The 15,298-nt window shown below is 40.5% G+C and overlaps 1 protein-coding gene across 1 annotated transcript in view; it reads left to right on the top strand.

The window, feature by feature from the left end:
* The first annotated feature begins 334 nt into the window (after positions 1-334).
* Positions 335-15,298, top strand: part of SH3GL3 (SH3 domain containing GRB2 like 3, endophilin A3) — a 46,901-nt gene continuing 31,937 nt past the window's right edge. The window contains exon 1 of the mRNA XM_027715793.2: positions 335-414. Coding sequence (XP_027571594.1) covers positions 370-414 — 45 coding nt within the window. The 5' untranslated portion in view covers positions 335-369. The remainder of the gene's footprint in view (positions 415-15,298) is intronic.

Below are 15,298 nucleotides of genomic sequence, written 5' to 3'. Positions count from 1 at the left end.
AGAAGTAAGAGAGGTGGAGGCAGCCGCTGGCAGCCTGTGGGTGCCGGTGCCGGTGCCCTCGCAGGCAGGGATGCCCTCGCAGGCAGGGATGCCCTGGTCGAGCCCCCCCCCGTCTCCAAGCGACAGCGCAGCGTGGGCGTTTGCCAGCGCCTCATTTGCATAGCGCCGCAAAGTGTCCAATGGGCGGGCGGCTCCGGCGCTCTCATTTGCATGTACCGCGGCGCCGGCCAATGGGGCGGCGCCGGCCGGGCCCGGGCGGGCGATGCTCGGCGCGGCGCGGGCGGCGCAGCGAGAGGCCGGGCCGGCCGCGGGGACCTGCCGCGACCTGCCGCGACCTGCCGGCCCTCGGCCCGGGGGCCGCGGGGGAACATGTCGGTGGCGGGGCTCAAGAAGCAGTTTCACAAAGCCAGCCAGGTAAGGGCGGCGGTGGCAGAGCTCTCCCGGGCGGGCGGCAGAGCCCCGAGCGCGGGCAGAGCCCCCGGCGGGCTCTGCTGTTGGTGGGTGTCTCGCCCAGCGCCCGCTCCCGCGCGGCGCGTTCCTGGACCTGCGGCGGCATCACCTCGGGGAGGGTCTCCTTCGGCGTTACCGCCGCGTCCTTGGCTGGTGGTGTTGCCTCTGAGCCTCTTGTGTTGATCCTCACAGGAGAGGGTTGCCCATTCCCTTCTCTTGCTTGGGGTCTTCTAGTTATTAGTGTTTGTTGTTTAATGCTGGATTCGTGATCATGCTTTGAGGCCTCAGTTAAAGCTGCAGCCTGTAGGATAGCAGCTTTCCCCTAAATAGTTCATAGTGTTGATCTTCCAAAAATCGCTGGTTTATTATCCTACCTGGAATGCCACGTATTTGTCCTGCAGAGGGTATCAGATGTTTCTAGAGTTTTCCCTCTTTTTCTAGATGCTTTTCCAGGATGACCCTTCATCTTCTCCTGACCCCATTAACTCTTTTGTAATGTGCTTCGCTTTAATAGTATAGCTGATTTCTTTTAAGAGAGAAGCTCCTTTCTGTCAAGCAGGTGAACTGGCTGAACTCCACGGCACAAGAGTGCCCCACAGGGCTCAGGAAGTGGCCACAGTAGGATTCTTCCACTGAAGGTGTTTAGAAGCCTCAGCTGCTTTGCCAGCTTGCACCAAGCCGAAGAGATCTTTGTTTCTGCTGTCTGTCATTAACGATAGTGGTAATATTGAAATTAGTGTACATAACGTATTCAGGCAAATCCAGTAACTGCTCTTGTCTTGGTGAGAGTGGCAAAAATAAAGATTCATTGAGTGCTTAGCTGTCATCTTTCTAGGTCTTCCTTCAGATATGCAGCTTGTCAGCAGCCCAAGTGCAGAATGTTCACTTTGTTTGGATATAGAGATGCTAAATATTTGTATCTAATGTTTCAGTAGTGTGCTCGCTTCATGGAATGTACTGATCCTGAAAAATGTCATGCAACTGTATCTTTTCGTTAACTTTCACTGTTCCTTTGAGAAAATTCTGGACTTGCAGGGTAAACAAATCCAAGGACAATTTATTCAAAGTTTTGGCTTGTTTTGCATCTGACTTACGTGGGTAAGTGATGAAGCCTTTGCTATGGTGAGTGTGTAACTCAAGAATCAGAAGGTATTTAACTGAGGGAGTTAGAGAGGTAACCACAACAAGTGCCATCTTGTCTAGCAGCTGGTAATGTGCAAGTTACTTAATCCTGCCTAGATGTCAGGTAAACACTAACAAAACAAAGGAGGGTTGGAATCTGATAAAGTTAGTAGTTCAGGCAAAAAGGAACAGTAGAATAGATTGGATTCGAACTGTGCATTTATTGAAAAGTTGTGGTATGATTTTCAGTGTTCATTACAGTAAGGAATTGTGATGCACAGTCATGGAATATTCTCTGGATGGGTCAAAGGTAAAGTTTCCACTTATTTTCGATGGCAGGACTGAGCAAGGAATTAAAATCAGTTGATTTAAAAAACCTTTCTTTAGGGAAAGAAATACTCTTTAAATACTCTTTAGGAAATCAACATGCAGGAATAAGATACTGGAATTTAATTTTTTTAATTTTTTTTTTTTTGGTACCTGTGGTAACATAAGACACTTCTTGAGAGCTCATTCTGGAAGGATTCAGATAAGATGTTGGGCAAAAACAGTAGTGGGAAAATAGCAGAAGAAATAGCATATATATATGTATTAGGTGAAAATATCGAGGTCTAAATAATGGAAATATTTATCTCTGACACACAGAGACACAGTCATGTGCAGACATGTAAAGTCGTTGAACTAATAAAAATAAGGTGGAACTTGCAAAATGGAAATATTGGAACTCCATCTTTTAGTGGAATTCTTTTACAAACTGCTAATCCAAGCAAATGCAGAGCGTGAAAAAGTATTTCTCAAAGATGGTTTGTTAAATCTCCAAGTGGATCACTTAAGGAGACATAGACCTTTGTGTATTGAGTGGATGGGAGATGCCAAGGAAAAACTGTTAACAGCAGAGACAGGCATTGCTTGGGGAAAGAATGAAATTAATTCCTTTAGTGTTCCCAAAGGAGAATGGGGGCAGATGACAAAAACTGGCTAATGTCCCAGAGGACACTGAGGAATACTGGAGGGAATGAGACTTGTGCCAGGACATGTGATTAAGGAATAAGAGTAATATTTGAATGCTGACAGAACCTAATGACAAAAAATCTGAAGGGTGAAGAAGGTGGATTAGAACAGTCTGTGTTTAATAGTTTATTCAGAAATGTGAATAAATAGCAAAAAAGTGACAAGATCCATATGTTTTCAAAAGATAGTATTTCCATGTTAAAACAGAGTTCTGGTCAGCTGAAATAAACCACAGTTCTAAGTGAGATATAGAGTAGTATGGATGTATAGTTATAAAAAGGTAAATTAAAGTAAAATAAATGGAGTTATAGAATAACTCTATTTACTCTTAGTAAGCCACTGAACTGTTGCAGAACTTTTTTGCACCAGAAATGCATTTCAGTTTTGTTTCTATAAATAACCTGCCTCTTCTGTGTGTCTTTATGTACAGCTTTAGTATTGACTAGCAGTGATCACCTTTGTGTTCTGCGAGAATCCAGGAGAAAAGCAAGAAATACTTAGGAATACTTAAGGAATACTTAGGATTTTATACATGCATTGGAGGTTTCTGGGATGTTTGTCTGGTGCCTGTCAGCTTGGTTTCTCTGAAGTTACAGTTAAGTAAATTAATGTTTGCTTTATAAAAGGTCAGCAGCTAACTTTTTATGGTCGCTAAAGACCTTGCCAAAGTCAGGCATGACACACTATTGCAAACTTGGTTGGTGTAGTAAAAAGTCACCATGGCTTTGTTTGTAATCTAGTAATTCACAAGATGTGTTCTTCTTGGTTTCCCCCTAGAATTTTTTAACCAACTGTATTTTTTTTTCACTGAAAATAGCATGTGTTTATTGGTTTTCACCTCTGTGTCTGGTAGTGAGATCTAGAAGACAACTCTTGTGTTATGATCATTTGCTGGAATTACTGCAGTCAGGTCTGCACCCCACAGTGAGTCATGTTTTAGCTATTTTTCTGTACATTCCAGTATATAAAACTGCAGTGCTGTGCATTATCTGTACCCTAATGATTGCTTCCTCTGGTGTCACAGAACTGATAGACACAAAGCTCATATGTAACTTAAAGTTTGTGTATCTGTTACGTAGTGATAATACCCTTCAGGTCCATTAGCATTTTCTTTGCAATGCTTTTTATTTAGGCTTGAAGTTTTAAATTGAAGTTCTTTAAATTGAAAGTGGACTGGAATGAGGATCACTTCCATTCTGTCCATTTAATATCAGCAGTGATCCCTTGAGTATAATACATTTGGCTGATAAAATACCCAGCAGAACTCGTGTGGTGTCTGACCACATCTCACTGGCTGATAAGCGAGGGCAGACTGTTCCTCAGGGCTGATTAAATCGTGTGCAAGTCTGGTGGAATTCAGCTTTTCTTTTCTCAGGTTTTTTTTTTTTTTTTAATATAGTTTCAAATATAATTATTTTAAATTAACCTTCAGGAAGTTCTGTTCATGAATTTGTGTCCTGTCACTGTCAGCCTCTGGCACATCTGATCTCTTTTCCTGTTTTCAGTTTGAAACCTTTTGATGTAGGTGTGTGTTATCTCTGCCTACTGTTTTTGTAGGCCTTGTTCTCATGGTGGTTGTGCATGTGGGATAACCCAGATGGTGGGAGGACTGCATCTTCTGGTGTGTACTGGGCGTATTTTTAGAGTGGTGTTTCTGTTTAGAAAAGCAGGAAGCCTAAAGAGTGAAGAAGAAAGCCTTAATATGTGTCAGATGCTTTTGTAATTTCTGCTGTGCTCTGAAACTGCAGCCAGGTTAGGATCTCTGTGTAAAGATGTGTGATTTTTCAAAGTGTTTGGAGGCTGGTGAGCTCAGAACCTTTCTGCCTTAGGGTATTTTGAAAGCTCAGCCATGATACTGGCATAGAAAATCTGCTGTTGACTTTGAATTCACATGCTTTTTATGTATTTTTTTAATTAATTGTAGCTAAAGGCTATGTATAGCAGCAGCCTCATTCTCAACAGCTTATTCATATTGTGTTTCATAGGCTTAAATTCTCAGAGACAGTGGAAAGTAATGCTTTTCTGAGGAAACACATGACTGCCAATTATTGTGAATATCTTATTTGTGATGTGGTCATCAACAGCTACTGTAGCCTATGCAGGCTGGTTTCTTAAACCTTCTCCTATTGTAAGGGAAGAAAGAGAGGCTCCAAGAGAGTGTGAATCAGGAGCTGGCTCTATTGTCTATACATAGAGCCCAAGGGGGAGCAGATTTTCTAACCAAACAACCAAAATCTGTTACTACTTTTTTGCTTTCTGAAAGTGATTTAACCTAGTGTAGTAAAATATGTGCTCTGTGCTTTCATTTCTTACATATCCTGAATAACATTTGTCTTCTCAGGGACTGCATTTTTTTAGCAATTTTTTAAAAGCCTTTTTTCTATTTTTTAATGCTTTTTAAACTTTTGGCTGTCACCAACAGTTGCAAGGGTACTGCTTCTTGTCTTCCAGATTTCTGCTTTTGCTCCATTGATTTATGTGGCATTTTGGTCCAGTGTGTTGGAATGAAGACCACATCAGATTCAAGACCACCTTGTTCCCAGATAGTAGTCATGTCATTGGATTTTGTTGTTGGGTTGTTTGGGGCTTTTTTTGTTCTCTTGACTATTTTTCTTTTCTCTTATGTAGTAGAAACCAGCCTAGGCATAATATTTAAGCCTTTTTTAAAGTCCATGTTGACGTGAAGTTAATACACAAAAACTTTAATTACACAAGTGCTTGCTAGCAAAGGAAGTACTATGGTAAACTGTATACAAAGAGAACCTGAATTTGACAGTAAGATGTGAAAAGAAACTTTTATTGACTACATGCAGATATATTTATTTCCTCGGACTATAAGCTGTTATCTTACAGTCTGTTAGAGATACTGTGCTTTCACATCCAGTCTGAATTGGGCATGATGAATCCATGACATTAGTAGAGAGAGAGAGCTTCTATCCTGTTCCTAGTTTTTATTAGATAATTGAATTTACTTGTCTGCAAATCTTACAGAATTGCGGAGGTAGGACAGTGGTCAAAAGGACATTAGAATTTAGTTTCTTGTCTGATATGTTTTGAAATGAATATTTCCCCTATGTGTTTCGAGAGTAAATCCTCAGCCACTGGCAAGGACAAAAGATAACATCCCTCTATGTATATGTAGATATCTAATGAGACAGCATTGTTTGTCTTTATCTGTGTCATGGCTGGAGACTGTTGTTACTCAGTCCAGTAATTATAAAATTATAATGTAGATTATACACTGTTCATCTTAAATTCCTAAAATGACACGAGGAGAAGCTGAGGGTTTGTGTAAAATTGTTGGTGTAAGGGAAATGTGGCCCTGTGGCAAAGATCAGCATGGATTTGGTGGGGAGGGTGTGCAGTAATGGCACAGTCATTTGCAATTCAACCCCTCTTCCTTTGGCATTAGTAGCACTGACTCACTTTTGAATCACATGGCTGACTTGTGGTTGTGCAGCCCACCCTTCTCACTCTGAAGCTTGTTTCAGGAGACCAGTGCTGGGCTAAGAGCTGGGAAACAGGAAGGCAGTTCCTGGTGGCGTAAAGCTGATCTTCAATAGTAAAAAAAAAAATATCTGATGGAGTTGGGAGGAGGGGAAAACTAGCTCTCAAGTTTTACGTTTACAGTCACATCTACAACTATATTTGTCCCTTGCTAAGGTAGCCTGCCAGCAGGGCATAACTGCAGCAAAAAGAACCCGTGAGTGCTTCAGTCAGCACAGGTACAAATTAGCAGAAGATGGTGGTCATGTGCTCTGCAGCCTTTAACAACACAGCTCTCAAAGCTTATGAGAGAGGGATCGTAATTCAGTAAATTGGGAATCTAGCAGAGATGCAGCTACAATTTGGAAGGAGGTTATTTATATTTTACACATAAAATATTTATATATATAAGTCCGAATGTTATTGCAGTAGAAAATAGCGTGGCATAATAGAAGGGAAGCTGAACTTTCTCCTTGAACTCATCTCCTTTTATAGATTGTTGGCTTTGCTGAAGAGTTTTGCACAGGCATCCTGAAAGTTCCAGTGAGAGCTGGCACTCCATCCCAAACTCCTGCTGCTGCCTGAGTCACTGCGGCACATGCTGGGTAATACATTGCAGTGCAGTCTCCTGAGAATCCTGCAATGCTGAAAAACAAATAGCCAAGTGAAGCACAGCAGCAGCACTGCATTGAAGTTTTCTTCAGCATCACTTGCTAAGAGTTACTTAAAGTTGCTTAGAACAGATACAGTTCTACCAAGAAGCTGCATTCCTCTATAGAATTTGGGCCAGATTTTATGATACAGGTATAGGAGGACAAATTCTGCTCAGTTATACTGATAGAAATCCTGGATGACTCAATGAAGGTCTCCTGTATAGGTATATGCAGTATACTTGTGTAACTGAGAGCAGAATATGGTCCACTCAGTCCAAGTGCTTGGCTTGCTTCCTGTTAAGACAAGAAAGATGTAAATACTCAGTGGCAGAATATAGCTGCAGTTCCAGAACAAACTATTGCTGAAGAATAGAAGTGTTCTTAACATAACATTTCGTCTGTTGTGCCATCCAAACACCAGCACTTTCTGTAACACATGTAATTCCAGTTATAAAATGAGTCCCATTCTTCATAGCTTCTGGTAAGACCCACGTAAAATCCAAAGTTGGTCTTATAATGATATTGTTAATAACAAACTGCTCCTGTTTGTGTTAATGCCCCTTTCACCCCAGTTTATTGCAGTAGTCTGATTCTATATTGTGCTGAGTTCTCATTGTTGGTCTCTTTCCTGTTCCTGGAAAGGAAGGTACAGCTGGAGTTTTATGCCTAGTTGAGAGTTGAAGATGCAGGTTTTAACAATGGTTTTAACAAGCCCACTGAGAAAAGGGCTATTCAAATGTCAGATTGCACCTTGAATTCTATTTTCTAGAGCCCTAGTGTCCTATCAGTGTGTACATGTTTCTGTTATCGAAGTTACTAAGAATTGTATGCATTGAGGAGAGAATATACCAGTTAATTTTCTGCAACATCTCAGATATCAGCAGCTGTGTATGTGAAACACAAAAATAACTTGGCCTTACATGCTTTCTATTCAAAGGACAATGCCAAGCCTCTGATGAGAATCAATTCTGTTTCTGTACTACCCTAATTAAATTACATTTTTGATACTGTACTTGTGTTTAATGAACTGTAATGACTACAGTGAAATTAGCCTGGTTAAGAACTGAACATGACTTAAGAATCCAGGACTCAAAGAAAATCAAGGGGTTCTAAAATTCTGTTTTCTGTGATTGGCAGTGTTTCTGTTCTTGTGTAGACAGGTTACAGATCTAAGGTGAAAAAGTGGGGAAAATATTTTTAATATTTTTTTAACCAAGCAAAAAAGAGATAAAATAATGAAACCAAGTATCAATGGTCCTAGATAGTAACAGCCCCTTTATTCCCTTGTGAGAGCATTGCAAATGCAAGTAGGTCTCACTGCTCCCATTCTTTTTCAGTGGCAGAACCAAAAGCAGATTATGTGTTTTCAGACTTTAGATGCTATGTCCAGTCACTGTATTGTTTGTGGGTTTTTAAAAATTTATAGTGCATAAGATGTATGGATAAATGGAAAATGTAGATACAAGTTTGGATTAAAGTTTCCACATAAATGTGATTTGATTCCACTGACTGCAGCAGGGATGAATGTGCTATTTTCAATTAACTTTACTGTATTTAATACTGCTCTAGAATGGGCAAGGAGTGTTTTAGAAACTGGGATTTTCAGGCAATGGTATCTCCTTGCCTGAAAGGAGATTTCAGGCAGAGAATAATAAGTGTGTGGGGGGAATTTACTTAGTGCCATAACCAACATGTAGTATTGGGGGTCAGAAAGGCAGTGTTTTGATTCAAAATTATGCATTTCCCTTTTGCAGTCCTGTTGAGAGAGCTAGAAAGTGAAATTTGGTGCCTGTGCCGTCTGTGTGGTCAGAGGATGCCACAAACATGGGAATACTTTGTCCTTCTTTCCCGCAGAGAATGCAGCACCTGTCAGCTTGGCATCTGGGTCACAATAGATGTGGGCATGGTGAGAGGAGAAGAAGACCCATTAAATGAGTAAATTACTAATCAAGGACTATAAATTTCATCAACTCAGAACCAGCAGTTCCAGTCTGCTCTTTAGAAATTCCTTTCAGAAAAAATAATAAGATTTTTAAAGGCATCAGGATGAATTCTGTGTTTGGTGTGAGCTGCTTGGATGTCTGCCTGAGGCATTGGAACACAGCAGCTGTTACTTACCTTTAGGATTAACTGTTTATCATTATATGGCTTTAGTTTATGAATAATCACTACTTGCTTTTTCCCCCCTGTAAGTTCTGGTAACCACCTGAGATTCAAAGGGCCATATCCACTGCTGTGTTTTGCATGGAGAACACAAGAACCCATGGCATTTTCACTGTGAGCTTGATGATTTAGGGTTTCCCTTCAGTGATCTCTTTAGCCATGGTTAAAGGTTCCTGTTTCATGGCACTTGGCTTGTTCTGCTATAGATGGATGTACTGCTTTCCTTTGTAGGAATTTCTTGCTGCAAAGCCACGTGCCCACACAGGAGGACAGAGCCGTTTGACCTCATTTGCACTAGTGCTTTAGAGCTCATTGGGGAATTCTCTTCTGTGCATAAATCATACTTGGGATTTTTTTTCAGCTTTCTGTCATTTGTTTAATTTGATGACAGTGGAAGTCAGTTGTTTGTGCATGGTGAGGGAAGTTCTTTTCTGTCCCCATGGATGAAGTCAGCGGTGCATTTCTGCGGTGCTGCTCTTACGACTAGAAAGAATTGTACCTTGTGGAGACTCAGGACAGTGTGTCTTTCTTAGAAGTGGGGCTGGGGAGCCCTGTTATCCCCAACTGCATTTGAGTTTGTGGCGTTGCTGTAACAATGTCTTGCTGCCTAAAACCACTGGTATGTTTTGAAATGGAGTTACGAAAATAAGGCAAAAATGTACAATGACTTCCTCTCCAAACTAGTCGTGGTGAACAAAGTGATGAAGTAATATTTTTTTTCTTCTCCACTTTTCACTGTGTTACATGGAGTTTTTCTATTAAGTGAATGAAAGGAGCATGGATTATTACAAACTTTCAGGTACACAGGAGTGTTTGTTTGTTCCATTTAGATTTTGCAACTCCTGAAGAGCACAGGTTACATTAGCAGAGCAAAAAATATCTTAAGTCCTTTCTTTTTTCCCATGGGTAATGTTGCTAAGGGCCTCTCACGGATCCCAGAGAAGTCAGTAATGCTGCAGAGCTGCTGGGAGCACACCGATGGATTTTTAAAAATATTTGGGTAATGAGACTGTAAAACCATTAAAAATTCAGTTGCATTTGCAGTAGACCCAGGAACAGGAAGCACATTGCTTCGCAGTGCTCTGATGCTGAATGTGAACTTAGACTTGGGAAAACTGAACTAAAATGGCTTAAAAAAAATAAGAAAAATAGACAAGAAACCTTTCAAGCAGTGCAGACAAAATTCTTGCTGATACGCAGGGCAAGTGTGCACTCCATGTACAGCAGGACCAGGTGGATTGCCTTGAGTAGCAAGTAACAGGGAGTGACTGTGTGGCAGAAGAATGTGGGTGTTTCACACTGTCCCAAAAGCACAGGAAACTACAGGAGTGGCTGCTCATATAAGTAGGAATGATGCCACTTAAATCAAAATAATATGCAGCAAAAAGTAAGGGTAAGAGAAGAAGTTCTCAGTCCATTTTATAGTGGCTTCAAATCCACATGGCTAATGTAAGTGCTAAAAAGTGCAAGCAGCAATTTAATAGCACTGAAGGACAAAATTTTAACTTGATTATGTGGATTGGAATTGTGTAAGAATTACTGTGTGATGAAAACTAGTTTCTGAAAGAGCAATAAACATTATTTGTCACTTTTCATGCATACAAGGTAGACTTGCTGATAAACATGCTGAAGTGTTGAGGAGAAATAGTATCCTGATGTGGGGAGAAGTTAATTCTAAACCAAATCAACTTAAAATTATGATTTTTGATGTCAGTGTGTCTTGCTTTATACAACTTCTGTTGACAGTCTTGTTCTCCTTCCCCTGCACAACTCTCCTGGGGCTCTGTAGTGGATGATCTTGACCACATCTTTTTGCTGATAATGGATTCACTAAAACTGTCACTTTAGCCTATGGCACTGCCAAGGAACTTTAGATAAATATGTAGTTCTGCAGTAACTTTAAAAAATAATACTCCTAAATATTTGGAACATATCCTTTAGTGTTAGCAGCTCTTGAACTGTGACAAATATAAGAATATTTGACCCAAATACATAAACTTTGAGCTTAAAGCTGTAAATCACTATTAAAAATGCCCACATCTTGTCTATGTTGTTTTTCCTGTGGTTGGCCTGCACTGATGCTTAAAAGTATTTGCCAGATAATTACTAGGATGCAAATTTACTGCTTGTGGTGTTCAACGTATAATGAATAGGTCTGACTTCAGTGGAGATGAGGAAAGTATGTTCTGGCTTTACAGAAGTCTGAATTAGGTTAGCCCTGACTTCTTCCTGACCTTTCACAGGGCTCTCTGACATCAGTTGTGAATAAGTGATCTTTTTAGTCTTGCATGTGGATATTGAGGGTGTGTAGGTGCTTGGTGTCCTAATTATGTATTCAGTCTTAAAAAAATAAATAAATTGAACTTTTAAGTTTTAGATCGCAGCTGATTTTTATTGAAATGGGTTTTCAGTAAAGCTGTGGAATAAGCAGAAAATTCTGGTCACGGAGTTGCAGGATGGCAATTGTATAGTCATGGAATATGCAATGCAGTTAAGTGTTTTCAAGAAGAAAAAATATTTACATGTTTTATGAATTTTAATTCCATATTCTGCACATGCAGGCTGTGATTTCTGTGTTGGTTGATCTCACTTGTTTGAAGAAGTAGGATTTAATTTTTTTGTTTTGAATGATGAAAAGAGATAACAATAGCATGTTACTCTAACAGAAAAATGTTGCAATTGGCTATTCTGCAACAACTCTACATACTTCATACAGGACCCAGCTGCAGGGTAACACACTGGGATGTGGTTCCATGAAGTCTTGAAATACTTACACAGCTTCACATCAGTGACAGCTCTGGGACTGCTGATGTGTTGAAAGCCGGCGAGACCCTCCTGAGGTCAGGCCTGTGCTACAATCAGTGACATATTTAATGTCAACTTTTGCAAGAGCCAGCGGGAGCCACCTTCTTGAATAAGCTCGAGTAATTTAACCTGAGAAAAGAGTGAAGGATCCACTTTCTGGGTTTAATTCCAGAGTATTGTGCTGGAACTGGTCACATAATGTTCTGGGAACATGAAGTGCAATCGATTCCTCTTAGGAGCTATGAATCAGAGTAGTGCTCTCATCCAGAACTATGACTGACAATATGCCAACATTTTCTAGAACAAGGCAAAGCACAGATTTTCACTAGACTGAGTGGCAGTTGTAGTTGTCACATGAAGACAACAGAAATGAACAGGTATTGATGGACAAAGTAAAACTGGCTTAGGGCAGAGAGGTCATTACTGAAGTCAGACTACCTCAGTGGGTGGTTAGAGTGGTTTTTGTACACACCCCTTCCCACTGCATGTGCACGTACAATGTTAATGCAATCAGCTTTAACAGCTGGATGCCCTCATACAGGGGATGCAGTTCATGGCAACTTGCATCACCCTCAGTCTAGGCTATGGTGGCCTCGCTCTACCCTCAGAGAAAGGTCCTGCTCACTTCCTTGAGTCAGCTCTGGGTGCCTGTGTGATCACACACTGAGCTGTTAGAGGCAGCTTAGCCATCTGAAAACTAACCCAGCTCAAATGTGTGAGTAGCTTTCAGGTGGATTAACTCACTGGAGCAGCTCACAGTATAGGCACACAAGAGCTACTATCAGTGCGTGGGAAGTGGAGGGAATGTCTCCACAGGGATGAAAAAGATTTAGAGAAGGCTAAGCAGCTATGCAAAAATACCTGAATGAATATTAGAATGCTTTGTTCACAGAGTAGAATAAGCTATGCTTTGTAAGAGTTGTATCTCATTGATATTCTGAATGATTAGCCAACAAGGAATCTCTGATACCAGCTCCCCCTGTGGTTAGTGGTGACTGTTGGGATTATGATAATCATTTGAGGGCAAATAAAGGAGTCAAAAAGATGTCTCTGTGTTCCAGCAAGTCTGGAGTCCCAGCGGGACAAATGAGTGGTTTAAGTGAAATGATGATCAACGTGGATGTAAATAAAAGGAGTGTTCCTGGTGAAAGCAGCACCTCAAGCCATGTAACCTACAATTCCTTGGAGTGATAGGGCTTACACAGCACGGTCTCAGAGGCTTCAGTCTGACTTCAGTGGAAGACTGAGAAGGCTGTTGAAGGAGGGAGGAAACAACATTTTCCTCAGGGAAGGAAAGAATGCCTTTATTTCAACTGAGAGGAGTGTAAGAGGAAGGAAGTTCTGCTCAACTGGAGTAAGGACTAGTGTGACAAATGATGTAGAGCAGAAACACAAGTTAAGGTGAAGATGTAAAAGGATGTTAAAGGTAGCAAGAGATAAGCTAACACAGTAAAGAATAAATGTGTAACTTCTCATGTTCTCTCAATACTCTGGGTAAAACAGAACATTGTAAGGGACTTCTTTGACAATTACTTATTAACATCTGTAAAAGCAACCTTTAAATTCAGTCATGAGAACCATCCAATGTAGAAACATCTTAAATCACACAGGAGTAAGGAGTAAGAAGACAATGTGAAAGGTTCTCATATTACTTGGAAAGGAGGTGTGTAAAGGTGTTAAAATGTCTGATTTTAAGTGTTTTGGTTTACAGCTTAATCACTCTTTCTCATCTTTGCAGTGGGTATATATGTGTATCTCAAAAGGAAGCCACACCTTCCTTACAAGCACAGAGAACAACTTCAGAAAGAGGGATTGTTTTAAGGCCAGATCAGGATGATATTACTGCCAAGTGAATTTTTGCACTGGGAACTTTGTGCAGGGAGGAAGAAGTGTTAATGTGAGAACAGCCAGTGAGAACACACAGTGTGTAACTTGTCATTCACAGCTCTAGCTCCTCTCCATGCAGAGAAAAGGGGGTAAAATATTGCCCAGTTGTACCTGAAACAAGCTGCCAGAAGAGAGGCAGGGAATGGTTCATGCAGGGTGTGTATCCAGCCCTGAGTCTTGCTGCTCCTCCTGGTCACCCCGAGAAGGAAGGACTGTGGATGCACCCACTGCTGCCACTTGCCTGCAGTGCTCATGCACATTCTGTCTCACTATATTGGCTGGATAAGCAAGTGCCAAACAGACCATAGTTTGGAATAAAAATCCTGAGGTTTTGCTTTTCAAAGAAATTCAGAATGTTTTCTTTAACAAATTTTGGAACAGTCAGTGAAATTGAAAAGTGAAGGAGGATGTTAACTACAGGTATTTTTTTATGGCACTTTGACTTTACACTTCTCTTTTTAGGGTATTCTAACTTTCACAAACAAGATTTTAGACAGATTAGGGAACAATATTTTAGATTTGAAAAATGAAATATGGAAGTAAAAGTTTGATTCTGTCTGTGTGGAGCTCTATGGTTTCAGGTGTGTCATTGTTCTTGTCTACTTGAAATCTCACATCAATGAATTTGAATTACTGTCAGAGACTTTAGTGTAATCAGGTTTTCTTATTAAAAGCACCTATATCTGCTCTTCTGAAAAGTGGACAGTCTTGAGTCTGACACTATTACAGTCTTTTAAGTAGGCTTGCAGAGCAAATAATGTGTCTGCATCTAAAAAGTTAGATAGGTTACTTTATTACATTTGAATACTTACAAATATGTTTTCCTTTAGAGAGATGTACAGTAATGATTACTTTCAATTCACTAATTTAGAAATGCATGTGTAGGCATCAGTGTTGAGTTCTTTGGAAAACAGTGGAGGTTTGTCAGGAGAGCGTTCAAGGTTTTGCAAGACAAAGTAGTTTTTGTTGTACAATGCATGTGCTAAAGAATAGCTTTAGCAGACAAGTTTGACTAAAATGCTCAGTAATAGTGTGACGTGTCACCGCCTGGTGCGAAATGAGTCACTCTCTATAGAAATGCAAAATCACATTATAGCGTCCCGAGTCTTGTACATCATTCATATATGGACAAGACTATCCTTTGTCCATGGTACTGTTTTTCTTCAATATCTGTATGCATTTAATTTAAGCCTGTAGACAACATTGCATTGGTGTGCATACCATCTCATGCTAATGATGTGATTTGTACCATTTGCCTTAGTTTTTACGGGTTCAGTGTCCTGTTGTCCTTTTTCACTGCTTTTTTAGGTTTGATTGAAGAGGAGGTATAGTCAGCAAACTGGACATATGTTGAAATACTGGCCTCAGAGCAGTATTTATTTGGGCTTGTTTCAGAACAGTTTTTTATGTTCTGACTGAACTGTTGCAATGAGTAGGAAAGGCCATGTAGTGGGACTTGGAAAGATCACGGCTTGAAGTCATCAAAGGGCAATGTGAAACCTTTCTATGCAGAGAACCAGAACAAGTCTGCAGAAAGTATGAGTAGTAGTTACTGGAGCTCCATGGTTTATGTAGTGGCATGGAGTTGAAGGCTTTATTTAGGAATAGGATTTTACTTGCTGGAAGGTGTCTGGATTTGGCCACAAGGAAGTTGGATTTATAGGCAAGGAGGAGTAGGTGGCATGTAGATAATTTTGCAAAACTACGAGTTTGCAATGAGG

Source organism: Pipra filicauda, unplaced genomic scaffold (genome assembly GCF_003945595.2).
Source record: "Pipra filicauda isolate LSUMZ 115617 unplaced genomic scaffold, ASM394559v2 scaffold7_size6619720_pilon, whole genome shotgun sequence".
Classification (NCBI taxonomy): domain Eukaryota; kingdom Metazoa; phylum Chordata; class Aves; order Passeriformes; family Pipridae; genus Pipra; species Pipra filicauda.
Note: the sequence above shows the minus strand (reverse complement) of the source record. Positions and strands in the feature narration are given on the sequence as shown.